Here is a 10,390-nt window from a genome sequence, read left to right on the forward strand (position 1 = left end):
CTGCCGTCCACCATGTGAACCAGCATGAGTAAAGCCCTGCCGTCCACCATGTGAACCAGCAGACGCTGCTCACATCACATTTGGTCCGATCGCAGTAGTAAAAGTCCTGATGCAGGTTTTCTTCAGTGAACATCTCAAACTGTCATCTAAAGTTAACGTTAGCTGCTTTAAATGCTGTTTTTTCTCAGTGTAAAAAATGGGAGGAGCCTGAGGCAGAGCAGCTGTGTGTGTGTGTGTGAAGTCCTCACAAAGATAGCGAAATGTGTGTGTGTGTCTTCTTTCTCTGTTTTTGTATAAAAAATGCTGGGGTATTAAAACATGGTCATTTTATTTTATGTAAAGAAAAGATACTAATCTGATTAATATAGAAATAAAGACAGAATATGTAGCACTAGATAAAATAAATCTTTCATTATTTTTTAAAAGAAATGTGTAAAAGAATAAACCCTGTGTGGCAGCACTTCACTCAGCCTGCAGCAGACAAGGCTCAGTTAGTAAATTATTCTTTTTTTATTTAAATTAAGACCTGTGTAACATTTGTTATTCTTATTTTCATCATGTTAATGGAGGAAGAAAAAGCAGTATCGGCCAAAAAAAAAAAAACAATCGTCTGCATGTATGGGCGTATCGGTTAGCTGATGTCAAAATAATGGGTAAGTTGTATCGGTCCATCTCTACCAGTAACTTCAGCTGTTTGTGTCAAAATAAACTGGATCTGATGTTTACCTGGATCTCTTTGAGGAGAAATTCAATTCTTCTTTTCAGAAAGACAAACATAATTTTAAAGACTCGCTGCAGATCAGCTGCTTGGATGTAAACAAAGCGAGTCAGCAACTTCAGCCTGGAATAAACAAACAAACAAACAAACAAACAAACAAACAAACAAACAAACAACAGGGGTTAGAAAGACTGAGGCTCTGAGGATAAGATCTGGTTTAAATTATTTTTCTAATGAAAAATGTGGGAGTTTTTGATTTTTTCCCTCCATTCACAAATGTAATCAGAGTTTTATGATAAAACCTGTTCTGAATAAGTTCAGTAAATTATAAAGAACAAAAAGTAATAAATCCTGTAAAAACATGTTTTTCCAGTGGAACTCAGTAAACACGTCAGACGTTTAGTTTTTTATAAAACAAGTTAATTCTGATGACATCAGCTTGTCTGTACAGCTGTTGTTGTTTGTGTTTATGTTTGTAAGATGTCCTGATGCTGATGAGGAAGTTCAGGTGTCTCCCAGGTGATGTCAGCATCGTCCAGGTGTTTCCAGAACAGCTACCTGGTCTCCATGTCCTGCAGACTCTTTGCTGCTGCCTCCATCCTCTCTGCCAGCAGCTGCAGGTAGACGTCCAGCTGCTTCTTCATCAGCAGCAGGACGCCGTCCATGGCGCCGCTGATGAATCTGAAACTGAGGGGAGACCGAACCAAACGACTCGCCGTGAGAATCCAACACTCAGAAAACCTTCTCACCGCCACCGTATGTCCTGTACCTGTGGTTCTTATGAGACTCCAGCTGACAGTCCCTGCAGGTGAGCTGCACACAGGTGACACAGAACAGCTTCAGGGTCTCAGACGGGTGCACTTTGCAGAACTTGGTGGGAGAAACGAACCCAGAATCTGAGGACCAAAACAAACCCAACACACGACCGATGAAACCTTCAGGAAGCAGAAACTGGGACTACAACTGAAGAGCTGACAAGAAGTGACCTCACCGTCTGACGCCTGGTTCTGGAGGCGGTGCCATCGGGTCAGCGAGACTCGACGGTGGGCCGACACGCAGTCGTCACACAGAGCCTCGTTACAGTCCAGACACCAACACCTGGCTAACGAGCTGTCACAGTTACTGCACTGAGGGGGAGAAGAGAGAAACAAAACTAACTAAATACATCACTTCTTTAATAAAACTTAACACAGTCTGAAACTTAATGACTCTAATTAACCAAATCAGCTAAAAGAACAGAGTTATTAAAGACAAATGAAGCTAAACAGCTAAAAACGTAGCTTAAATGAGCAAAAACAGAGGGTAAAACTGAGAAAACAGTAGCTAAAGGCAGTAAAACAAAAGCTACAATCAGAAACTGTAGCTAAACAGCAGCTAAAAGCTAGTTTTATAAACTTAAAACTTAGCAGAACTTTAACTAAAGTTAGCCAAACAGTGGTTATAAATAGCAAAATGGCAGCTAAAAACCTAAAGATAAGATAAGATAAGATTTTATTGATCCCACAGTGAGGAAATTGGCACATTACAGCAGCTCATGGTTTACTGGTCACTTATTGAATCTGTTCTCACCTTCAGAATCACTTCCTGGTTTAACTTTCTCACTGGCAAACAGACAACAAAACTGGCACACATCAAATCAAGCTAGTAAAATAATTGGTTTGACACAAACTCCACTGTCCCGTCTGTATGAGGTCGCTGTGATGAGGAGGAACCCTCACATCTTCTACACCTTCCACCAGGCAGGAGGTACAAAGTATCGCTGGCTAAGAAGTCAAATATTCAAAAAATCATTTTTTCCAACTGCAGTTTCAGCAAAGAGAGGCATTTTTTAATTTTGTCTATGGTTTTTATCTTGTATATGTGTTTCTTTGAAATGTTATTTGTGTGTATGGAGTCCTGTCGAAGACAAATTTCTGCAAACTTTGGTGTCAGACAAATAAAGTTTCTATTCTATTCTATTTTATTCTATTCTATTTTATTCTATTCTATTCTATTCTATTCTATTCTCAATACAGGGGAGGGTGAGATAGAGTAAAGAAAGATAAAAAAATTAAAAATATATGTGGTGGCAGGATCTACCAAGAACGCAGAAACACGTTGGAATAATACCAGAAAAGTCTGCGTGTGTGATAATCAAATATGATTTAATTCTGAGCGACAAACAAACAGAACTGAATCAGGAAATTCTGCATGGTTGTGACTGAACTCGTCAGCAGACTACAGCCAATAATACACACCATGGTAACATCATATGACGTGCTTATAACCAATCACAGATCGCCCCATGTACTCTCCAGCCTATCACAGGGCTCCCAGCTCAAAGAGTGTCTTATCAAACAAGAGAGGTCAGTCCGTTGCGGAGTCCCGTTGTCTGAACAAACAGACAACGAGCGAAATGAGCTATCAGAAAGATACGAGTGATGGACAGTGTCAAGGTGAAACAGATAGAAATAATTAGTCCATGACAATATAAATAAAAACTGCTGAAAGTAGCAGAACTACAGCTAAAATAGCCAAACAGTGGTTAAAAAAGCAAAATAGCAGCTAAAACCTGAAGAAGAAAAACATGTAGAAGCAGAACTTTAGCTAAAGTAAAAACATTGTAACAACCTGAAGTTGTATATGATTTAGTTTGATTATTTTCACCTGGTTTTCCTCACCTCTGATGTTCATTGCTGATTTTTTTCACCTGTTAGTCACAGTGACTTCACCTTTAAAAGCTGCCCTCATCTGTTTTGTGAATAAAGTGAAATAAATAAAGTTTGTTTAAAGATGAGGTTTACCTGCTGACTCGGGACGTCTCCTCGCTCGTCCATCGGCTCCATGCTGATCAGACAAGTCGTCTCCTGAGGGACACAGTTCCTTCACCACATGAATAAGAAGTTGAACCTTTAGTTCTATTGTTTGTGTTTAGATTACAGTTAGCTGTTATTTAGCATTAGCTCAGATTTATGCAGGAATTTAGGTTCAAAGCTGTGGGATGAACCTTGTTCCAGCAGGAAGTGAATTTGAATTGTTCAGATTGAATCTGAATGTGCAGAATTTGAAATTGAATTAACTGAAACTGAATTTAATGTTTTGAAAGTGAATTAATTTGCTTTGAAACTGTATTTTGGTTTATTAAAAATTCAGTTTGACTACTTTCACTTTCAGTTCCATAATTCAGATTTAATTCCTGCTGGAACAAGATTGATCCCGTACACAGCATTTAGACCAGGGGTCTGCAACCTGCGGCTCTGGGGCCACATGTGGCTCTTTGGTCCCTCTGCAGTGGCTCGTTGAAAAAGTGACCAAACATAACAGCATGTTTTTGCTGTTTTTTAATGTTTTTTAATGCACAAAGTAAGAGCTGTTAAATAATCCAACTTCTATGATTTTTCTCTCAAATCCATCAGGCTTTTCTTTAAATGTCTTTAAGACTACATAATAAGATTAATTAGAAAAACGTGTGCTCCAATAGTTCAGTTAAACTAGTTTTTATGAAATTCGGCGTAAACTACAGTATTTTTCTTGTTTACATGAATCTGGTCTTTTTATTTGTCCTGATGTGTAAAAATAATTATAACTAATAAAATGCACATAATATGGTTTAGTTTTATAATGTCACCTCCACTGGCCGTAAAGCTTCCTGAAAAGGCCTCCAAAAGGCCCAAGGACCAACAGTTGACAATCACAGTTGCAGCTTGTTTTGCAGCTCTGAGCACATTTTATTAGAGCCAAGCAGCAGAAATGACTCGTAAAGGTTGCAGACCCCTGATTTAGACCCTTTAAAACACAGGAAGTTTGATTTAAAAAAAGGATTTTAACAAACTATTTACAGACCAAGGGATGATTTATGAGCATGATGGATGAAGGAGTGAAAATCTTATACTAACTGACGAAACGTTTACTTAAAACGATCAATTAAAACTAAAACTGCTGTATTGTTATGTCCTGATGCATCTCAGTAATCCAGGTAAAAAATCAAAAATAAAAAAATAGTATAGGTCTTCTGGACGGGTTCTTCTTTAATGAAACGTTTCGTCTCTCCTCCAAGAGACTTCTTCAGGCTAAATTCAGGCTTTGCCTGAATTTAGCCTGAAGAAGTCTCTTGGAGGAGAGACGAAACGTTTGATTAAAGAAGAGTCCTCCTGAAGGTTTTGTTGTTTCTCTGCTTTGTTTCTGTTCGGAGCGCTCTTTTTCAGAACCAAACTAACAAAAGACCAAGAAGACGTCCCACTGAGCCGACAGAAACAGCTACAAGTGGGTTTGTGTCTTCTCCAGGACCGGGTTCTGATGACCTGATAACAGACACACACCTCCTCTGTTGTTTCTGATGGAAACCTACTGAGAGAAAATATTTTTAATCTTTTACTTCAAATCTGACAGATGTACAAAAATATAATAGAAAACAAAGAAACTATTACAAACATCATTAAACATCAAATATGTAACATGAATTTAAACAAAATATCACAAAGGGGTCTGGTTATGAGATATTAAATTTTTTAAAAATTGTTCTTGTTTTTCCAAGTTTCTGATTATTTAAAGTGAGTTTTTCAACAGAGGCAGTTTATATTTTTAAATCTGACTCTTTAAAATTATTCCATGAGGAGCTTTTTTCACTCCATTTCATTTTGTGGATATAATATTTTGCCAAAATTACAATAAGATTAATTAAATATGTTTCATCTGTTGGAAAGTTTGAATTGTTTGCAGTTTTGATAATAAAATGTTTTTTCTAATTGTTGCTGTAAGGAAACATTGCACATGTAACCAAAATAACACAACATGAGGACAATCTACAAACAAGTGTTTAACACTTTCACCTTCATTTCAACAAAAAGAGCAGTTACTGACACTAAACGACAAATATTATCTTTAACTGATAAAATCTGTGTGCAGTTTTCAATAAGAATTCTTTGATCTTATTAAGTATATATTTATGAGGTAATATTTTGTTAAATAATCCCATCTATGTTTCCATGTGGGGACAGATAAATCATCTAACTGATCTCTGATAAATCCAGTTGTAAATTTCTTATACATGATGCTGGTTCCTTCAGTAGAAACTGACTCATACAGTACAATTCATCAACATGTATGTTTTGTGTTAAAGTATGTAAACTATGAGGAACAGATTTAACGACTAATTCAAATTCATTCAGAGGTATAAACATGTCATTTTTGATTTTAAAAAGTTCACAGCTGTACCACTCACCATTACTGTCGACTAACTGCTTTACCAGGTTAATATTTTTATCAACCCAGTTATGAAGATATAATGATTTGTTTTGATGCAGTATATATAAGTGTTGTTCCAAAGGATGCAGTCATGTGGAGAGTAGTTGTGTTTGTATAAAACAGCCCAWCCCAGTAGAACCTGCTGATGAAACTTAACTCATTTAACTGGTTTAAGTTTTCCAACTGTGAAAGGACAACGCAATCAAAAATTTAAACCCCTACTTTACTAAACAAATGATTCGGGAAAATATTCCACATAGAAGTTTGATTTTTTAGAAATCTCTTAATCCAATTAATTTTTAATATGTGATTAAAGATGGAAAAAGTCCAAACATTTAGAGCTCCTTCAGATAATGACTTTGAAAGAACAGATTTTTTAAGTTTATGTGACTTATTAATCTGATGAAGATCAGAACATCGAGCTTTACTGACCTGTAGTGATAAAAAACATGACGCTCACATTCCTGCTGCCTTGCTCAACAACACTCTACCATTAATAGATTTATCCCTGGATAAACGACTATTAAATGTCTTTTTAATGTCTTGGTGAACAGAAGAACAATTATTACCCATGTTAGTGTGTTCTATAGAAATGTTAACACCAAGATATTTTACAGTATCTCTTATCAGGATCCTACATGTTTCTGTATCAGTAGATGTAAATATGGGTAAAATTTCACATTTAAGATTCACTTTCAATCCTGAAATGTTAGAGGATTTGGATATAATAAATAAAGCTACAGGGACTTCACCTGAAACTTTTAAAAATAATGAATCGTCAGCAGGTCCTCCTGATGTGCTTCATAATAAACTGGAACCTTTCAGTGAACTGCGCATGCGTCAAACTGCGCATGCGTCAAACTGGCGTCAAACTGCGCATGCGTGTTTCATGCTTTAAAGCGGAAGTCGGTACAAGAGAACAGATAAACATAGACTTTAAGTTTAAACTTTTTAACTGTAAGTTTAAATCTCCTTTTTAAACTTTAAGTTTAAAGTTGTTTCTGACATTAGGAGTAACTTGCTCTCGCAGGTTCTGGTCGGTACCACAGCCTGTACAGACCCGGTTCTGTTCAGAGATCAGGTTTTCCTCCAACAAACCGTTCCGTTTAAATTAATACAATTCTCTTTTTATTTCCTAAAGTTTGACTCAATAAAAGATTTATCCTCGTTTCTTTACAGACTTTATGACTAACTTTGACATTATTGATCTTTGTAAAAAGAATAAAAAGTTTTAACATCAGCAGCGCGTGAGTTTAGCTCATTTGTTCCACTTACTGACCGGACGTCGCTCACCGTTATCTGCTTCACCCGCCACGGCGGAACCAGAACCAGAACCGAGCCTCCTCTCAGGCTGTAAACTGGGGCCCGGTTCGGCTCCGAACTCGACACCGGCCCGTTCTAAAAACGCTTTCACAAAGCGGTACACATTAGGACGCAACAGTTGGCTGTCGGCAGCGCGCATGCGCGAACATCCCCATGTTGCGTTCAAGGCCCCTCGGAGAGTCGGAACTCACTGTGACGTCATTTTCAAACAAAGGGGAAACGTTTTATCAGGACAAAAAAAATAAAGAATCTTAAAGAGGTTTAATTATTTACAAATAATTCAGGTTAATTTACACATGGAATAAACTTCCTTTTATTGTTAAAAAGAAAAAGACAAATGTTTGACAATAAAGATCAAACATTTAAATGCACAAAATAACAGTCGATCAAACTCTACAAACTATACAAAACTAAATCTCTCACTTTAGACTGATTTATGTGTTGTTGTTTTTTGGCATTAATATTATTATTTATATTGTTTCTGTTGTTCATTTTCTTGGTTATTTTCCTCTTCCTCCTGCTCGGCTGAAGCTCTTCTCTGGTTTAAACCTCAGTTTTCAGTCTAGAATTTATTTTGAAAAGGTCACTTGTGTCCAGCAGTCTGATGGCTCGTGGGCTGAGACTGTAGCAGAACCTGGGGGGTTCTGGTCCTTCCAGTGGGACGAGGGGGATAGAAGTCTTTCTGATCCTCTCTCAGGTTCTTCACCTGAGCAGGTTCCACCTCAGACTGAGATGGTCCTGATGATGGTCCTCCTGTCAGGGCCCGAGGACAGGGAGGTCAGACCAGCACCCTCAGGACCCTGGTGGTCTCCTCCTCCACGGCTGTGAGCAGATCACCTGAAGCTCCTGTAAATAATTATAGTCTTTTATGTAAAACATAACTTTCTAATGAGAACTGATGACACAAAGGTTTATAAATGACTGTTTGCATAAATCATGGTGGAATTTTGTTGTTATAAAACAACAGGTGTTCACTTTGCTCTATAGGAAATAAAGCTAATAAAGCTAGCAAATAAATCTAAGTTTACCGTGGTACCTTACACTGTCAAACTTGTTTTTAGGGGGTTCAAATTGGGGTGGGTGGGACATAGTTTGGGGGNACATAAAGTCCAGACATTCAGCTTTCATTTGAGGGTATCCACATTAAAATTGGATGAAGGGTTTAGGGGTTTGAGCTCCTTAACATGTGCCACCCTGTTTTTAAAGGGACCAAAAGTAATTGGACGATTGACTCCAAGGCTATTTCATGGACAGGTGTGGGCAATCCCTTCGTTATGTCATTCTCAATAAAGCCCAAGTACTAGAAATGAACATTTTATTTACAATTATTTACTTCTGAGCCTCTGAAATGAAGGGATCGTGTTTAAAAGATGCTTTAGTTCCTCACATTTCTATGAAWCATTTTGTTCAACCCACTGAATTAAAGCTGAAAGTCTGAACTTCAACTGCATCTGAATTATTTTGTTTAAAATTTATTGTGGTAATGTCTTGAACCAAAATTAGAAAACTGTTGTCTCTGTCCAAATATATATGGCCCTAACTGTAACTTTGATCCTGTGTGTCTCTCCTCAGCTAAAGGATGACGCAGTGGCCTTGGTAGATGTTTTTGCTCCGACTGATTTCATCCTCAACTCACCAATTGGCTATGCTGATGGACAGGTAACATACTGAACTCAAAACATACATTAAATCAAATAATTTATGTCCCATTGAAGAAAAGTGAAATGTTCATTAGTTTTTTAGAAGTTTAGTTGCCAAGTTGATTTGAAAACGTGAGATGATGAATGTTCACATCACAACTTGATTGGTTATTTATGAGCAGCCAGAGCTTAATTTTAAAAAGCTCTCGTCTTTGCTGTTATAACTGTTACTGTTTTGTGAACAAGACTCTCAGGAGGAATAGTAATTTGCATTTAAGCTCAACTGCATTTGAGTTTATAACTTTAACAGTTATAAAAGCTTCATAAGCTTAAAAGTCAACCTTCCAGGTTTAGAACTGAAATGCAAAAAAAGTCCAGTTTTCTTCAATAAAACCAACTCAGACTATCAAGTCCKGAATGACTGAGAATCTATATCACCATCATAACTGAATAGTCACTATTTGGATTTTGTTTTTCATATCAAGGATATGTGGGTATATCTGGGTATGTCTGTGGCTAAATATACATTTAGCCACAGACAATAACCTGAGCTATACTCAAACCAAACAAGTACATATACTGAGAAATCAAATTGGACCCCTGTCTTTGAACTAAATTATCATTCTTTTCATCAGAAATGACCAATTTTTTTCTTCATTATTATTTATTCCATCTACAGCTGTATAAGAACCTGTGGTCGACAATGATGCAGGGCAGTCAGGTTCTGGAACGTCCCTCATGGTGGAAAGAGTTCTGCTCAGATAAACCTGTGATTGGGTCCTTGCAGTCCAAACTTTGAAGGCTGAAGAAACGCTGTAGAGGCCCTGTGAACAAGCATCTGGAATAAAGAATCTTCAACAATGCTATGCTTAGAAATTTACGAAAGAAAAAATTTATTTCCATGTATTTACGTCTGAAAATCCACAGTTTACTGTAAATCACGTCATGTTWGGTTTTTGACAAATCAAAAAATCTAAAGGTTTTTACCGCTCATTTAAACACCAAACAATTGATAACAAACTTTTACATAAAGAAAATAAACTGCTGTCAGCTCTCCTTGATTTTATGAATAAATCATGTTTTGATGCATCAAATCTAAAACAATGTAAGGATGACACAATTGTGACAATAATTTCTGTTTGTTAAGCAACAAAAAACAACATTTATTATATTTTATTATTTCAGTTGTATCCAAAGTGTATATAATTGGATTTATGATAGGATTTCTACTGATTGGTGSTGGTGGATTTTTGGACTATTGTGAAATATGGAAAGTGCTGGCAGCTGTTCTTTCCTGTGGAGACTGCCTGCCTTGTGTGGCAGGCTGTCAACACTCAGACTCAAACGCTGGTGGAGGTGAACTGCAGGCTGGATGCTATCCTCGCTGGAGCTCCCAGGCCAGCTGTGGTTCCTGAGCCCCCTGGTGGGAATATATAGATCTTGGAGTAAGTTGTGCTCTGTGAAAGGCGAGGATGACCAACAAATT

General features: G+C 37.3%; 2 protein-coding genes across 2 annotated transcripts in view; one reads left to right on the forward strand and one right to left on the reverse strand.

The window, feature by feature from the left end:
- The window catches only part of LOC106532246 (transcription intermediary factor 1-beta), a 13,620-nt gene extending 6,195 nt beyond the window's left edge, over window positions 1-7,425 (reverse strand). The window contains exons 1-6 of the mRNA XM_014028269.1: window positions 7,221-7,425; window positions 3,502-3,564; window positions 1,710-1,845; window positions 1,488-1,614; window positions 1,277-1,405; window positions 727-841 (exon numbers count right to left, since the gene is read on the reverse strand). Of these exons, the coding sequence (XP_013883723.1) occupies window positions 727-841; window positions 1,277-1,405; window positions 1,488-1,614; window positions 1,710-1,845; window positions 3,502-3,564; window positions 7,221-7,403 (753 nt within the window). The 5' untranslated portion in view covers window positions 7,404-7,425. The remainder of the gene's footprint in view (window positions 1-726; window positions 842-1,276; window positions 1,406-1,487; window positions 1,615-1,709; window positions 1,846-3,501; window positions 3,565-7,220) is intronic.
- Window positions 7,426-8,836: 1,411 nt separating this feature from the next.
- LOC106532257 (peroxisomal acyl-coenzyme A oxidase 3) lies at window positions 8,837-9,960 on the forward strand (the record flags this gene model as incomplete). Its single annotated transcript, XM_014028279.1, is given in 2 exon segments — window positions 8,837-8,923; window positions 9,584-9,960. Coding segments are annotated over 2 exon segments (207 nt in total), but the record flags the coding sequence as incomplete, so codon positions are not given.
- Between the last annotated feature and the right edge of the window lie 430 nt (window positions 9,961-10,390).

This window comes from Austrofundulus limnaeus, unplaced genomic scaffold, assembly GCF_001266775.1.
Source record: "Austrofundulus limnaeus strain Quisiro unplaced genomic scaffold, Austrofundulus_limnaeus-1.0 Scaffold738, whole genome shotgun sequence".
Lineage (NCBI taxonomy): Eukaryota > Metazoa > Chordata > Actinopteri > Cyprinodontiformes > Rivulidae > Austrofundulus > Austrofundulus limnaeus.